The 17,438-nt window shown below is 39.1% G+C and overlaps 1 protein-coding gene across 8 annotated transcripts in view; it reads right to left on the bottom strand.

The window, feature by feature from the left end:
• Positions 1-67: 67 nt before the first annotated feature.
• ZCWPW1 (zinc finger CW-type and PWWP domain containing 1) overlaps positions 68-17,438 on the bottom strand; it is a 36,614-nt gene continuing 19,243 nt past the window's right edge. For 5 of the 8 annotated variants that reach the window (XM_019629943.1, XM_019629942.1, XM_019629940.1 and 2 more), the window contains exons 8-18: positions 16,315-16,431; positions 15,391-15,511; positions 14,687-14,762; positions 14,171-14,275; positions 14,041-14,088; positions 13,139-13,222; positions 11,971-12,037; positions 11,478-11,569; positions 2,084-2,144; positions 1,477-1,611; positions 68-954 (exon numbers count right to left, since the gene is read on the bottom strand). In XM_019629943.1, coding sequence (XP_019485488.1) covers positions 620-954; positions 1,477-1,611; positions 2,084-2,144; positions 11,478-11,569; positions 11,971-12,037; positions 13,139-13,222; positions 14,041-14,088; positions 14,171-14,275; positions 14,687-14,762; positions 15,391-15,511; positions 16,315-16,431 — 1,241 coding nt within the window. In that variant the 3' untranslated portion in view covers positions 68-619. The remainder of the gene's footprint in view (positions 955-1,476; positions 1,612-2,083; positions 2,145-11,477; positions 11,570-11,970; positions 12,038-13,138; positions 13,223-14,040; positions 14,089-14,170; positions 14,276-14,686; positions 14,763-15,390; positions 15,512-16,314; positions 16,432-17,438) is intronic. The other 3 variants (XM_019629945.1, XM_019629941.1, XM_019629944.1) reach the window with 2 other exon arrangements.

Here is a 17,438-nt window from a genome sequence, read left to right on the forward strand (position 1 = left end):
CTTCTATCCAGTGACAGCCTCAGGCCTGGAAACACTAAGTCCCCAAACACAGGTAGGCAGCCTGGAACCCAAGGTCTGCCCCCGAGTCTAACCATTCTATTTCCCTTACAATGATAATTGGCATGTATCGTGTTAAGCCTTTACATGCATTACCTCATTTAAACATTCATGAACATCCCTGAATATGGTATAGGAAGTACTCATTTGAGGCATGAAACGAGGAGCCAGGACGGTTATGGTGTTTTTCCCAAGGCCACACAGCTAGTAAGTGGTGAGCCAGGATTTGAACTGAGACCTGCCTGTCTCGATGTCCTTCTCCCAGGACTCAGGTGTCACTGCCTCCCCAGATTCCTATACTGTGCAGGCCTCCCAGCAGAAACGATGATGTGCCACAGTGACATGACGGAGTAGGGAGAGAAGCCAAAGGAAGCATGTAGTTAGAGACAAACCAAATCAATTAAGCAGGTAACATATTTTATTAACACATAAACCGCACAACTCTAACTTTAGCCAATTAACCTTGTAGTCAATGACCAATTGCAAAACTTCTCAGGGACCCTCTGACAGGCTCTCTCTTCTGCTCCCAGGGAACGAGGTGAGAGAACACAAGAGCACAGAACTACTCCTCAAAGAAGGTGAACTCCTCTGCGTCATCTCTATACTGTGGCTCCACCCTCTGCTCCAATTCTTGTCCAATATCTTCCATGAGTTGCTCCAGGTCCAGGTCACTGGAGGCTTCATCGTCGGAGGGGAAGCTTCCAGCATCCTGAGGCAGTGGCTCCTGGGGTCCAGGCCCTTCTTTCCCCATAGCAGGACAGGTCCCTTGATGAGATGGTGCGATCAGGCCCTTTGGCACCATTCTAACCTCTTTCTCTTCAGACAAGCTGGTTACTGAGACCTTGCTCTGGGGAGTTTTAAATTTTTTCTTAGCGCCTAAATGAAACAGTGACAAAACTGAGAGTCTTATTAGGTCATCTGTCCTTACCTTTTACAAATCAAACTGCTAAATTTCTATTTCCAAAAAATCTCTGGAAAAGATTACCTTTCTCAATAGAAAAAAAAATAGGCTTTGGAGTCAGAAAGTCCTGGATTCAAGCCATGGATTGGCTATATGCTAGACATGAGTCTTGAGCAAATTTTAAACTCTTTCAAATGGCAAATATCCAGTCATAGAAATATTGAAAAAATTAAAGAGAACAAGCATGGAAGTATCTATCTAGCCAGTACATAGCAACACTCAGTAAATGTTAGTTCCCACCTCCTTATATTCTCCTGTTCCCAGATCAAATCAAATCAATAACCATTATGTTTCCATAGTATGTGCTGCATTCTACAATCTGAGAGATGCCGTTTGGGCCTAATTTTTGTTCTTTTTAAAGTAATTAAAAGTAATACAATTGTTCAAAAAGGATCCAGGGAGGAGCGATGCAGACGTGAACCTCATTTCCCCCAGTTTTCTGAAGTCTAGAGCCTTACCTGGCTGTTCAGGATCTGAATTCCCGTGTACTTCTTTGCTTCCCGTTATGGGTACAGGAGCAGCAGCAGGTTCATTTACCAGAGGTCTCTTCACGATCATCCTTTGCGGGGTCCCATCTGGTCTAGCTGCTATGCCTGCATCATCCCCAACCCCCAGTCATGAAGGACATTTGTTTATTTTTCTCTAAATGACAGCTTGGAAAGGGTCCATGGAACTCCCCACATTTAAGTCTTCTACCCTGCAGCTTTTGCTAATCTTAATCTAGTAAATTCTCTTGGTTCCTTTTTTTCCCCCAAATATTTCTCCCCCACCCCCTCATTGGATCTTCTTCTGTTTATGATTCTCCTCAGAGCCTACCTTCTCCAGGAAGTCATCATTCTTGGCTAAGAATTTAAAACATTCATTCCATCTTTAACCTAAGATTTTATAGTTCAATATACAGAAGTGAGGAGGCTACAGCTTCTCCAATTACACTAGCAATGAGTCTTGCCTATTTTCTCAGGTTCTGGAGCTGAGACAGTCAGTAAAATCCAGCTACCTGCAGGCCTCTTCCATTCTCTGCTTCAGCCCTGCCTTAACTATCCCATTTCTAGTTGGCTTGCTTACCTCTTGCATTAGGTTTTTTTGTCTGAACTTTGGCTGACTTGGGAGTAGGCAAAGTTAGGACCTAAAGATGGGGGAGAAAAATTTAAAAAGATAAATGAAGTCACATAATTGTGTTTTTAACAGTGGAATGCTACAGAAATGATGGGTGCACATAAGGGAGTCAAATTAGGTTCTGTGAGCCGGATACTGTTTTAATCAATGAAAAGAAGATAAAAATGTTCGCCCTTCCCATTCTATTTTATATTAGTCAATTCAAAGCTTTCTGCACAAGAGAAGGAAATAAAGCTAGTCTATAAAATGAAAGAAATGGTAAATTAAAAATTAAAAGAGAAAGTGAAAAATCTATATTTCAGAACTTCAGTTTCTAGTTCTATATGTAAGGAGCTTGGAAGTTGCCACTCTGTTCTAACAACTAAAAAGCTAAACAGACTAAAAATTAACAACTCTTCTTGGATCTGTAAGAGGAGTGAGGACATAGGGCAAACTGCTGCCTTCATGGCTGAAGAGACAGAGGCAAATACGGGAAGTAATAGCTTACCAGAGCAGAGACTCACAAGCAGAAACCACCCCAAGAACCAGTGCCAGGGTAGGAAAACCTCAACAGCAATAAATGAATTGTTGGAGGCTCAGTGCAAACAAGTCTGAGGGTTAAAAACTCCAGGGAGATGCAGTAACGGGGGACTCTCAGACTTTTGTGAGTTTTACCTCCGGGATCCCTACCAGGTTCTTATGGAAAATAATCAAAGAAAAATCCCTTCATGTTTCACCCAGGGGGAGAGAAAAAGGAAACATTTTGAAATACACCAGAGCACTCTGTTTTTCTTAAAAAGGTCTGTCCTCAGGGAAAACTATTTAACCAGAGCCTAACCTATGGGGTGAAATCAGATCCTGGGGGAGGAAAATACCCAATTCCAGTCCAATCTAACCATCCTGTCCCACCTAAAGGGAGGGAAAAAAACAAAACTAAACTAAACTAAGAAGCACTTGTGAAGTTCACAGTCCAGAGACACAGGTTCATTAAAAGACTAAGACCTAATCATAGGACTATAGAACACTTCCCTTCCCCTGACATTTCACCACCACATTACTAAAGATATTGACAGCAGGTCCTTTAACCAGGTATATCATGTCTGGCAATTGAAAACAAAACTACAAGGTATATCAAAAAGCAAAAACCACAATTTGAAGAGAAAGGGCAAGTATTAAAACCAAACCTGGCATGGAATTATCAGACTGAAAATTTAAAGCAAATATGATATATGCCAGGAGTGTCAAACTGGCGGCCCGCGGGCCGCATGCGGCCCTCGAGGTAATTTTTTGTGGCCCACAATGCTCTGAAATAAAATGAAAATAGAAAAAATTGTTATGAAGAAAATAGCGCTTAGGGGAGATCGAGGCAATACCGTACACACAATTCCCTCGTTAACCCTTTAACTACTGAAGACAAGTATACACATGGCCCAGTGCCTTTCCTGGGGGTCTGTATAAACGGGCTGACTCAGTTCCGGCAACGTTTGGAAGCGATATGTCTGCCACTCTCAGTGTCACGTAATGTAAACAGATCCCAATAGCAAAAAGGTTAAAAAGAGCACTCGGGTAAAAAAGAATAATTTTAGTTTTATAAATACATTAAATAAAGTAAATGTTTAAATAAAAGCAATTATATAGTGTTTTAATTATCCTATCCATATTCCTGAATCCTCACTTCAGAATATAAATTTAACAAAATTTGTAAATGTGATGTGGCCTGCGTGAATCTTGCCTGTTGCACCAAATGGCCCGTGTTTTAATTGAGTTTAACACCCCTGATATATGCAAAGGGCTCTAATGGATAAAGCAGACAGCATGCAAGGACAGGTGGGCAATGTGAGGAGAGAGATGGAATTCCTTTAAAAGAATAAAAAGGAAATGTTAGAGATCAAAAACACAGAAATGAAGAATGCCTTTGATGGGCTTATTAGTAGACCAGACATGGCTGAGAAAAGAATCTCTGAGCTTGAGGGTATCTCAACAGAAACCTTCAAAACTGGACAGCAAAGAGAACAAAAACTGAAAAAAAAAAAGACCAAAATATCCAAGAATTGTAAGACAATTATAAAATGTGCAACATAAGCATAGAGGGAATACCAAAAGGAGGAAAACAAAGAGAAAGGAACTGAAGAAACATTAAAAGCAATGATTGAGAATTTCCCTAAATTAATGTCAGGCACCAAACCACTGATCCAGGAAGCTCAGAGAACAACAAAAAGTTGTTCTTTTTGCCAAAAAATTACATCTAGGCACATCATTTTCAAACTACAGAAAATCAAAGATAAAGAAGTCCTGAAAGAAGTCAAAGGAAAAAACACCTAACCTGGTATGCTAAGGAAAGGGAGAAAATGGAATATAAAACACTCATTTAAAACCACAAAAGGCAGAAAAAGAGTAGAAGACAAAAACAGGAAGAAAGAACAGGGCAACAAATTGAAAATGGTAATAAATATTGTAGATATTAATCCAACTATATTAATTATTATTTTGAGTGTCAACAGTCTAAATGCACCAATTAAAAGAGATTGTCAGAGTAGATGAAAAAACAAGACCCAACTGTATGCTGTCTACAAGAAACCCACTTTAAATGTAAAGACACAGATAGATTACAAACGTAAATAAATGGAGAAAAATATAGCATAATAACACTAATTAAAAGAAAGCAGAAGTAGTTATATTAATTTCAGACACAGTAAACCTCAAAGCAAGGAAAGTTATCAGGGATAAAAAAGGGCATTACATAATGATAAAGGGCTCAGTTCTCTAAAAACACACAACAATCCTTAAAGTGTATGTGCCTAACTCCAGAGCACCCAACTACATGAAACAAAAACTGACAGAACTGCAAAGAGAAATATTGGGTCTTTGGAAAAGTCATGACGTATTTTGTCTATGTTTTTCAAAGGTCATTTATTTATATAAAGAACAAAGCTCAATCAATGATATATTGCCCATTTTGTTCAAAAACCTTTTGCCATCTTTCAGTGAGCTTCATAATTCCTGGTTCACAAAAGGACCTGTCTTTACTTGTGAAAAACTGAACAAGATGCCGATTTACAGCCTCATCTGAATTGAACATTATACCATGCAAGTTTCGAAGACAGCGAAACAAGTGGAAGTCTGATGGTGCAAGGTCAGGCAAGTATGGTGGATGTGGCAACACACCCCATCCAAGCTCTAATAATTTTTGATGGGTGATCAAACTTGTGTGTGGTCTCACATTGTCGTGATGGAATACAACTATTTTACAATTAACAAGCTCTGGACATTTCTGGATGATGAATTTGTTCAAACTGTCCAACTGCCGACAGTACACATTTGAACTGATTGTTTGGTTCCTTTGTAGGAGCTCGAAAAACACGACACCTTTAAAATCCCACCACACTGATAGCATAACTTCCTCTGATGAATGTCTGCTTTCGATGTTGTTTGAGGCGAATCACCACGTCGGGACCAAGACCATTTGCACACCACATTGTTGTTAACAATCCACTTCTCATCACCAGTTATCAGTCGCTTCAAAAAAAAAGGATCGTTTTCCTCACGTCTAATAAGCATATTGCAGATGTTCATACACGCCGTCAAATGAACTTCTTTGAGTTCATGCGGAACCCAAATATCGAGCTTGCTTATGTATCCCAGCTTCTTCAGGTGGTCATGAACGCTTGAATGATGGAGGTTCAATGTTTCTACAATCTCTCGTGTCATGTAACATGGGTTTGACTCAATTAATGCCTTTATTTTGTTGTCATCAACTTTGGTGGGCTTCCCTGACCGAGGAGCGTCATTGAGATCAAAATCACCAGCATGGAATTTTGTGAACCATTGCTGGCACTGATGTTCTTATAGAGCATTGTCACTGTAAACTTTATGCAACTTTTCACAAGCTTGATGCATGTTCTTCCCTTTATGGAAGTAAAACATTAAAATATGGCAAAAATGCAGCAGTTTGGTCTTCCATCTTCAACTTGTACAACCTCCAAAACTCAACCAAATCACTCAATTTTTTTAAAGAATGAAGCTAGAACTATCAGCTGTCAAATGACATAGCAATAACAGAGATGCAAATGACTCTAGCACTTCCAAAAATGAACTAGCGCCATCTGTTGCAAACATACATCATGACTTTTCCGACAACCCAATAGTTAAATCCAATATCATAGTTGGAGACTTCAACACCTCTCTACCAGAAATGAACAAATCCAGCAGGCAGAATATAAGTAGGGACATAGTTGAACTCAACAATACCAACAACCAACTGGATGTAATTGATATTTGTAGACTACTTCACCCAACAACAGTAGAACACACATTCTTTTCAACCTTACATGGGAGCATTCACCAAGGTTGACCACATTTTGGACCATAAAACACAGCTTAACAAATTTACAAGGATAGAAATCATAGAATGTCTGCTCTCAGATCACAATGGAATTAAACTCAAAATCAGTAAAAGAAGATAACTGGAAAATCCCAAAATATGTGAAGGTTAAATAACATACTTCTGATTAACACATAGGTCAAAGAAGTAATCTCAACAGAAATTTAAAAATATATTGAACTAAATGAAAATGAAAACACAACTTATCAAAATTTGTGGGATGTAGTGAAAGCAGTGCTTACAGGGAAATATATAGCATTGAATGCTTATATTAGAAAAGAAGATCTAAAATCAATAATCGAAGTTTCAACCTTAGGAAACTAGAGAAAGAAGAGCAAATTAAATACAAAGGAGGAGAAGAAAAGAAATAATAAGAATTACAGCAGAAATCAATGGAATTGAAAAGAGGAAATCAGTAGAAAACAATCAACAAAACTAAAAGCTGGCTCTTAGAAAAAAAATCAATGAAATTGATAAGCCTCTAGCCACACTAATTAAGAAAAAAAGAGAGAAAAAACAAATTACTAATATCAGAAATTAAAGTGGGGACATCTTTATAGATCCCATGAACATTAAAAGGATAATAAAGGAATACTACGAATAACTCTATGCCCACAAATTTGATAATCAAGATTAAATGGACCAATTATTTAAAAGACACAATCTGTCAAAACTCACACAAGAAAAAAATATACCATCTGAATAGGTCTATATCTATTAAAGAAATTGAATCAATAATTAATGATTTTCCAAAACAAAAAAAGCCATGCCCAGAGGAGCTCACCGGTGAATCTTCCAAACATTTACAAATTCTCTATAATCTCTCTCAGAAGATAGAAGCAGAGAAAATACTTTCTAACTCATCCTATGAGACCAGCACCAAAAACAAACAAAGATATTACAAGAAAACTCAGACCAATATTTCTTATGAAGAGAGATGCAAAAATCCTCAATAAAATATTACCAAATCTAATCCAACAATATATAAAAAGAAATATACACCATTAACAAGTGGGATTTACCCAAGGCATGCAAAGCTGATTCAACATTTGAAAATCAATTAATGTAACCCGTCACATCAACAGGTTAAAAAAGAAAAATCACATGATAATATCAATAGATGCAGAAAAAGCATTTGACAAAATCCAACACCCACTCATGGCAAAAACTCTGAGTAAACTAGGAATAAAGAGGAAATTCCTCAATTTGATAAAGAATATCTACAAAAAACCTACAACTAACATTATACTTAATAGTAAGAAACTAGAAGCTTTCCCAAAAGGATCAGGAACAAGACAAGAATGTCTCCTCACACCACTCCTTTTCAACATCATATTGAACGTTCTAGCTAATGCACTAAGATAAAGGGAAATAAAAAGTATAGAGATTAGGAAGGAAGAACTAAAACTGTCTTTGTTTGCAGATGACATGATGGTCTATGTAGATAATCCAAAAGAATCAACAAAAAATTCCAGAACTATAGGGGGCCAGATGGACTCATGTCTTATTAGGGAGACCACTTCACAGTCGGTGTAGAGGCCTGACCACCGCACTGTATTTCTGAAGCTGATGTTGAATAACATTGTATGTCAACTATAATTATATATACATATAGTCACGGGACGTGGAGTAGAGTGTGGGAATGGAGTCAATGGAATTGTAATAGATAAGTATGATATTGGGGGTGGGAGGGCAGTAGATGGGGGAGGGAGGTTGCTTCTGTCTGAAGGGTGAAAAGGATAACTATTGCATTGTTCTGTACACCCGAAACTAACAATAAAAAAATGAAAAACTCCAGGAACTATTAAGCAATTATAGTAAGGTTGCAGAATATAAGGATAATACTACACAAAAGTCAATAGTTTTCCTATTTGTCAGCAATGAACAAGTGGAATTTTATATTAAAGACACAATACCATTTATATTAGCATCAAAAAATGAAATACTTAGGTATAAATCTAACAAAGTATGTACAAGATCAATAAGAGGAAAACTACAAAACTGATGAATGAAATCAAAGCACTAAATAAATTGAGAGATAATCCATATTCATGGATAGGAAAACTCAATATTGTCAAGATGTTAGTTTTTCCCAGCTTGATTTATATTGTCAATACAATTCCAGTCAAAACTGCAGCAAGTTATTTTGTGGATATCAACAAACTGATTCTAAAGTTTATGTGGAAAGGCAAAAGATCCAGAATAGCCTACTCAATATTGAAGGAGAAAAACAAAAGTTGGAGAACTAACCCTAGCCAACTTCAAGGCTTACTATAAAGCTACAGTAATCAAGACATTGTGGTTTTTGCAAAAGAATAGACAAATTGGTGAGTGAAACAGAATAGAGAGCCCAGAAATAGACCCACATAAATATAGTCAGCTTATCTTTGACATGGAGCAAAGGCAATTTAATGGAACAAAGATAGCCTTTTCAACAAATTGTGCTGGAAGAACTGGACATCCACGTGCAAAAAAAAAAAAAATTAATCTAAACTTAGATCTTATGCCCCTCACAAAAATTAACTCCAAATGTATTACAGATCTAAATGTAAAATGCAAAACTATTAAACTCCTAGAAAATATCGTATCATGGAGTTAATAACATGGAGAAAATTTAGATGACCTGAATATAGTAATGACTTTTTATATACAATACCAAAGGCACAATCCATAAAAGAAATAATTAATAGGCTGGACTTCATGAACATTAAGAACTTCTGCTCCATGAAAGACAACGTCAAGAGAATGAGAAGACAAGCTACAGGCTGAGAAAAAATATTTGCCAAAGGCACACCTGATAAATGATTATTAAATAAAATATACAAAGAACCCATAAAACTCAACAGGAAAATAACCCAATTAAAAATGGACCAAACACCTTAATGGACTCCTCATCAAAGAAGATATACAGATGGCAAATAAGCATATGTAAAGATGTTAAGCATCATATGTCATCAGGGAAATGAAAATTAAAACAACACTGAGACAGCACTACACACCTATTAGAATAGCCAAAATCCAAAACACTAACAACATCAAATACTGGCAAGAATGTGGAATAGGAACTTTCATTCATTGCTGGTGGGAATGCAAAATGATACAGCCACTTTGGAAGACAGTTTTGTGATTTCTTACAAAACTAAACATAGTCATACAATATGACCCAGCAATCGAGTTCCTTGGTATTTACCCAAAGGAGTTGAAAATTTAAGTTCCCACAAAAACCTGTACACAGGTGTTTATAGCAACTTTATCCATAATTGTTCAAACTTGGAAGTAATCAAGATATCCTTCAGTAGGTGAATGGATAAATAAACTGTGGTACATCCAGAAAATGGAAATATTATTCAGCAAAAAGAAAAAAAAAAAGAAACGAGCTATCAAGTCATGAAAAGACATGGAGGAACCTTAAATGCATAATTCTAAGTGAAAGAAGCCAGTTTGAAAAGCCTACATACTGTATGATTCCAACCATATGACATTCTTAAAAAGGCAAAACTATGAAGACTGTAAAAATATCAGTGGTTGTTAGAGTTTGGGGAGTATGGAGGCGGGGGAGATGAATTGGTGGAACAAACTGGATTTTTAGGGCAGTGCAAACACTCTGTATGATACTATAATGATGGATACATGTCACTGATACATTTGTCCAAACCCATAGAATGTATAATACCAAGAGAGAACCCTAATGTAAATTATGAACTTTGGGTGATTATAATGTGTCAATGTAGGTTCACTGATTATAAAATATGCACCACTCTGGAACACTGCACTGTACACCCGAAGCTGAAACTGAATAATATTGAATGTTAACTGTAATTTAAAATATATACAGTCAGGCCGGCCGAGTGGCGCATTGGTTAAGAGCTGGCTTGGGACACCAGAGGGCCCCGGTTCGGATCCCACATATGAGGGTTAGTGACAGTGCCCTCTACAGCTAAGATGCTGAACAACAGCTCAACCTGGAGCTGGGCTGCCTTGAGTCTCTGGCGACTGCGTAGGCTGCAGCCCCTGCTGCAGTGGGTTGCCATGGGCTACCGTGTGTAGCCAGCAGCCAGCGTGAGCAGCCAGCAGCCAGCGTGAGCCGCCATCCAGAAGCCGGTGACTGATCTGCCTCACCCGGGAAGAGCGCAATGATGGTGCCAACTTGGGCGAGTGAAGCAACGTCCTCTACAACTAGACTGAAGAACAAAACGACAGCAACTTGTCTGTTCCCCTTCCCCCAATTCCCTAGCGCTGTTCCCATCCCCCAATTCCCCAATTTAAAAAATCTTTACAAAATAAATAAATAAATAAAATAAAATATATATAGTCATGGGATATGGAGTACAGCATAGGGAGTAGTGTCAAAGGAACTGTAACAGCTATATATGATGTCAGGGGGGTAACAGATTGGGGGAGGGGGTTGTCACTTTGTGAGGGGTGAAATGTCTAACTATTACATTGTTTTGTACATCTGAAACTAATTTTTTTTAAATCCTCAAAAACAAACAAACAAACAAACAAAATGCACCACTCTGGCAGGGAATGTTGATAATGGGGAAGGTTATGCATGTTTGTACCTTCCTTTCAATTTTGCTGTGAACTTAACACCATTATAAAAACAAACAAACAAACAACTCTTTAAATACGAAAAATAAATCTATATTTCATGTGCTTGAAAAGAGACTTAGGAAACAAGTGAATGAATATCCTAAGTTTCCACATAGGGGAGAAGGGAGAGTGAAGAGAGGCAACCTGCTAATCTCTGAAATTGCTCCAGTAAGAACCAAAGAACTACAGTAGGAACTGAGATGATAATCAAGAAATAGATTCCTAGAGATGTGATATATTTGAGAGAGTAACTGAGGAAAAAGAATACTCTCTGTTTCCATTCGCGGCTACCCTGAGACAGGGACAGGACTGTTCCTTAGTAAATATAAACCAAGCCAACCAGTTGCCCTATAGGAATCTCCTAAAAGAATTCGGAAAGATCAATCTTACTTTTTCCTCTTCTTCCTCCTCCTCCAACTCGGACTCTTTCTCTTCTCTCTCCAAGGAGGAATCTGAGGTGTTAGCCCCAGAGAGCATTAAGTCTAGAACAGGAATAGGAAGGAAAGGTTAAATCATTTATCCAATAAAACAGTTGATGAGTTAATGGAGCTGACCTCAGAGAATGAGTCTTCTAACTGTTTTTCATGTCCAAATGGTATTTTCTCCATAAAACATGACCCTAGATTATCACGGTTCCACACTTTTCAAAGTCCCATCACTATTCAACATGCACCCTCCCTTCTCACCCCATTTTTTTCCTCCATTCCTCTCTCCACCCCTCCATACATCTATCCATCCCAGACACTTGGTCAATGGAGAGCCTGGTATTATAGAATCCAGAACTAAGCTGATGACATCAGATATAAAGAAAAGATTCAGTTGCTGCCCTCATAAAGGAATTCCTCCTCTCCCTTTTTAGTCCTCATCTTCCTACTGATCTTACCTTTTCCTTCTGCACTATTGCCAGATCTGCTGTATCGGCTCCAGAAACCAAACAAGTTAACCCGTTCCTGAGGAAACCGAGAAACAAAAGCATCATCCACTACTCTCCCAGAGGTTATTGTTGCCCTCTGTCTTTGAGGTTTTAGTTATAGAATTTGTATTCATACTCCAAAATGGTATATTCATATACCATTTTCACTTGAAATTTCGCATTAGATTTAGCTAGATCTTTATTAAGATTATTATATTATAGTAAAATAACATTATTATATAATATTATATAATGTTATAATCTCTTTTTTTGTTTTAAAATTTTTTATTGGGGAATTGGGGGATGGGAACAGCGCTGGGGAATTGGGGGAAGGGGAACACACAAGTTGCTGTCCTTTTGTTCTTCAGTCTAGTTGTGGAAGACTTTGCTTCACTAGCCCAAGTTGGCACCATCATTGTGCTCTTCCCGGGCGAGGCAGATCAGTCGCCGGCTTCTGGACGGCCGCTCACTGCAGCTGCTGGCTGCTCACGCTGGCTGCTGGCTACACACGGTAGCCCATGGCAACCCATTGCCACAGGGGCTGCAGCCCACGCCATCGCCAGCGACTCACGGCAGCCCAGTTCCAAGTTAAGCTGTTGTATAGCATCTTAGCTATAGAGGGCAGTGTCACTGGCCCTCATATGTGGGATCTGAACTGGGGCCCTCTGGCATTCTAAGCCAGCTCTTAACCAACGCACCACTCAGCCGGCCCCTATAATCTCTTTTTCCTGTGTATTTGTAATTCAGTAAATAACTAGGAAGGAAAAATTCACTGTTTGTCATTCTCCACCCCACCCCCAAAGGCAGAATTTGAGGGTAAAAACTGACTCTGCATAAAAGAAATGTTAGGGTACATACATCTGAGACTTAAAATTAAATAGGGAGGTATAATGCCTCTTACCACAAACTGTCTCTGTCTGCACTGAGAGAAGATCCAATTTGTCCAAAGGTAGGGAACAGAATGGATGAGTTAAGGAATCAAGGGAATTTGGCCTGGGAAGAAAAGACTCTGCAGTTCTAAGACTAACACTGTGTAATATGGAAGGACAAACCAGTTTTCTGAAGTAGAGAGTGTATGGTTTGCTTTGGGTCCCAAGTCCCAAAGAGGAGCAAGTATGTGATCTGAACACTCTCCCACCTGAATACTGATCTGTTCTGCCTCTTGAGCCATTATCACGGCTGCCCCCAATTTGTGGATGCAGTCCTTGTTCTTGTACTTTCTCTGAAATGGAAGAAGATTAGAGTCAATGATAAATATTAGAGAAGTGACCACATCATGCTGCTACTCACCAGACATTATCTTCAATTACATTTATTTCCAGTTTCTGGTACTGATATGATACTCTTATTAATCTTTTGAGCTCAGAGACACAATTCCTTCTCAACCCCCCAACAAACCTTTCCCCAATTTCTAGAAATATTTTCAACCAACATTTTGGTTAAATCCCATGGACATTTCAAAAGGAAAGGAGTTCAGATGATGACACTTTTAAGCTTCTCACAAATTTCTTTAGATCCAGCTGTTTGATTTAATACTCACTGCCTGATTTTCTAGGGCCCATAAGCTGCTGGGCCTCTGCTCATTTGTAAGGCTGGTCAAACCCAAAGTGATTAGAGGGGAACTATTATTTAGTTAATATAGTGGTTTCAACCAGAGTAGGTTTTGCGCCCCCCCCCCCCCAGAAGACATCTGGCAATGTCTAGAGACAACTTTTTGGTTTTCACAATTAGGGGTGAGGATTGCTACTGGCTAGATGATAACAGAGCTCAGAGATGCTGCTAAACATCCTGCAATGCACAGGATAGCCCTCCACAACAAAGAATCATCTGGACCAAAATGTCAGTAGTGCCTACACTGAAAAACTCTCTGAGTTAATCTGTGCCCTCATTTCTGCCACATATGCTTTGGCTAAACTATAGGAAACCAGAGTCTTCAGGAAGGCCTCCCATCTGCAAACAGGGAAGGAGACTAAGAAAAATCATTATCCTGCTGCAGTCCTGGTAGACAGAGGAGCCCCTCATGAATAATCTTAATCTCACCTTTGCACACTTGGTCAGACAGGGGACTTTCTCCCAACATACCTTCCCCTGGGAGAAAATCAGGTTTTTAATGAAGGGAAGATTTAGTTTTCAGCTTCTGTATCACAACTAAGCCCCAAGGGTTGCTCACCACTCCAGCTAGCTCCAAAGACAGATCCTTGAAGTTCTTTAGCATGTTGACTGGGATCCAAGCACGAGAGGCTGTTTTTCCAAAAAATGTCACATGGTACTTAGACTGAAATAAAAGTTGGTTCTGTTATGGCCTTTTGTCCTCCTTCCTTTGGCCTTCTAACCAGAAAAGGCAGGGAAAGAATTGAGGAGTCACAAGGAAGGAGGTCTGGGCCTCACCTGCTCCCTTAAGCCTGACCCATCTCAATCTATTGTTCTTCCATTCCGACCTCAGGAATCCTAACCAAAGCATATTTATCAAACCCATAAATGTCCTAGTAATAAATAAATATTTAATTCGATATAAGTTTGTTTCCATATGTGAGTACTTATTTCTGTGTTTGTCACTCTAACTAGATATCTATTTCTGTTCATATCTGCTGGCTGTATCTATGTTTCTAACTCTGTACATCTATTAGGATGGATTTGTTCATTACTTTGACCTAAGCACCTAATACCCTGAACCAGGAAAACTCACCGGCAGGGAATCAAGATGTGAAGCAAAAAGAAAATACTCCCCTAGGTCAGGATCAGATTCTACCATGCCTGGCCACCTAGAGAAGACAGATAGGAATAGGGGACAGAAGGGAAAGGGTTAGATGAATAGCATGCAAACTCACCAATATACATGTACAGAAAGAAGCAATGTGCTTTGCAAACAAAGGATCTCAAAGGTAGACCTCCTTCTGTCAATCCCCCCCAGTGGCCACTACCAAGTGATTGAAGTGACTTCCACCAATGTACAAAGAAACTCAGAATCTTCCTAGTAAAAGTACTTATCCTTCTAGGCCTTCCGGCAACCCTGAGAGCAAAATCTTCTGACTAAGGACATATCCAAAGAAGAAACTATCCATACTACCCTTCCAAGGGGGTATTTTGTATATCTCTCATATCTCAATGTTTTCAAAAATGCTTTCGAGCCACCCTCCTCTTTCTACTCACACAGGGTAGAATTGTAAGGCCTTTTTTCCCCAGGGAAATACCACCTTCCCTGTGAAACCTCTAGAAAACAAATTCTTTCAAAGTCTCCAAACTTGGTATTTTATCTTTTCCCCCACCCCATGATTTTTCTACAGCAGATACCAATTCCATTATAAATGTTTTCCATTTCCTTCCCTCTCTGCTTTAATCTACCACACCCAAGTTCAGGAAGGGTGCTCTGACTATGCTATGGTGCCCTACCAGGGGTAACCATATTGCTTGGCCCAGATGATGGATCCTGGGATGTAGGAGGCATAGGCCACATCACTCTCACACCCTGTCCAGGACTCCTCAGGGATATCACAGCGATTATACTCCAAATCTGCCAAAAGAGAGAAGGAATGAAAGGAAGGAAAGAGCCTCATAAAGTGAAAATCTAGATGAGGGAAGCGAATAGGCCAAAAAGAAACTGGTATACGCAGCAGGTGGGACCAAAAGGGCACCTGGGAGATGGGCATGGAGGAAGAACAAAGATCCATGGAGGAAATACAACCTAGAACAAGAAATAGGAGTGCTGCCTCCTTATACTCTACAGAAAGAGATTCCAAATTTCTGCCTATATCCCACATTGTCTAACCCTGTTTCCATCTATGTAACATCATGTCAGTAATTTCTCTGAGACTCTGTTTCCTCATCTGTAAAATAATTGGGCTGGACTAGATCGTCATAATCTTTTCCAAGTAGTTCAAACATTTTAGAATTCTAAGCCACTGGATCTCTTTCACCTACTTTTCTCCATATATCTCATATCCCTTCCTATCCACCAACCCAATACCAATAATCTAATCAGGATTGGCAGGGTCAGACCAATGCAGAAGAAGATGGGATTCACTCAGAAGATACATTTAGATTCCATGCCCCTCCCACAATACTCTTCAGGGTGTCTTCTTCTAGCCCATTACCCCAGATTCATCTTGATATGACAGGAAGATCCCTTTCTCTATTCCAAACACTACAAAGACCCCTGGAGTTGAAACTGCTCCTATGACATATTTAATTAAGCTAAAGGATACATATAGGGAAAGAAAGGGGGGAACAATAAATAAATAAATAAATAAATAAATAAATAAATAAATAAATAAATAAATAAATAAATAAATAAATACCATTTCCACTCCATTCTACCTGTATTCTGCTCACAGGACCAATTATTTGGAAGGATTGCGGGATCAATGTTCCCATGAAGTCGCCTCCATTTCTCACAATTTGGGAAAGAACACTGGACCCAGACTAGACACTGGCCTGTGACAGGAAAAGAAACTGAACTGAGAGACTCAAAAACATGCTCTTCCTTCTTCAATCCAATGAAAATCAGTATACCCTCCCCCACCAGAATCATACAGCCTTAGAGATTTACTAGTCAAATCCTTGATTTATATATGGGAAAACAAAGGCTCAGAGAAGATAACTGACTTGCTGAAGATCAGTCTAAGTTGGTGGCAGAGCTGACCTTACAATCCAGGTCTCACATTTCAGTCTTTCTACTACACCATGCTATCATCTCTCCTTTACCCAGGGCAGAAAGGAATGTTTCCTGCATTGAAAGTTCTTTAAAAGATTGATGGAAATTTTTCTGGCTAGTGCCTCATTCTCTGCTGGCATGTCAGTACTGAAAAGTTCTTTTGAAGGGCTACCCAGCATCTTTTGTGCACAACATCCAGGGTTCCTATCTGAATCTCCACTGATTCACCAGTCACCAAATCACCAAGTTACAGCCTTTGGGACCAACAGTCCTGAGTTCACTTCCTCCAGCAGACACAGGTCTAAGCCTATCATTTCTCAATCAACTATTTCCTTCAGGCCGTGCTGCAAGGCAAAGTATTCCTTTTATCCATTACCTTCCAAACCCTCATCCCACCTTTCTCTATCCCCACATTTTCTAAGTTGACACAGTGCCCAAGTCAGCCTCTCCTCTCTCCTTCCCAAACACTTCTACTATGTTCTTTGGAATTCCAGACAAGAGCAAAAGTCCACATATCCTTAACCTCTTCTCTGAAGCTCTATCTCCTTTTTGTTTTTGGTGGTTTTTTTTGTTTTTTTATTGTGAAATACATTTTTTAAAAATTAGTTTGAGCTGTACAACACAGTGCAATAGTTATACTTTTTACCCCTCAAAGTGACAAACTCCCTCCCCCAATCTGCCGCCCCACTTATCCCCCATATTATACATATCTATTACAATTCCCTTGACTCCACTCCCACACTATACTCCACGTCCCATTACTATATATATATATATATATATATAT

This window comes from Hipposideros armiger, unplaced genomic scaffold, assembly GCF_001890085.2.
Source record: "Hipposideros armiger isolate ML-2016 unplaced genomic scaffold, ASM189008v1 scaffold_875, whole genome shotgun sequence".
Lineage (NCBI taxonomy): Eukaryota > Metazoa > Chordata > Mammalia > Chiroptera > Hipposideridae > Hipposideros > Hipposideros armiger.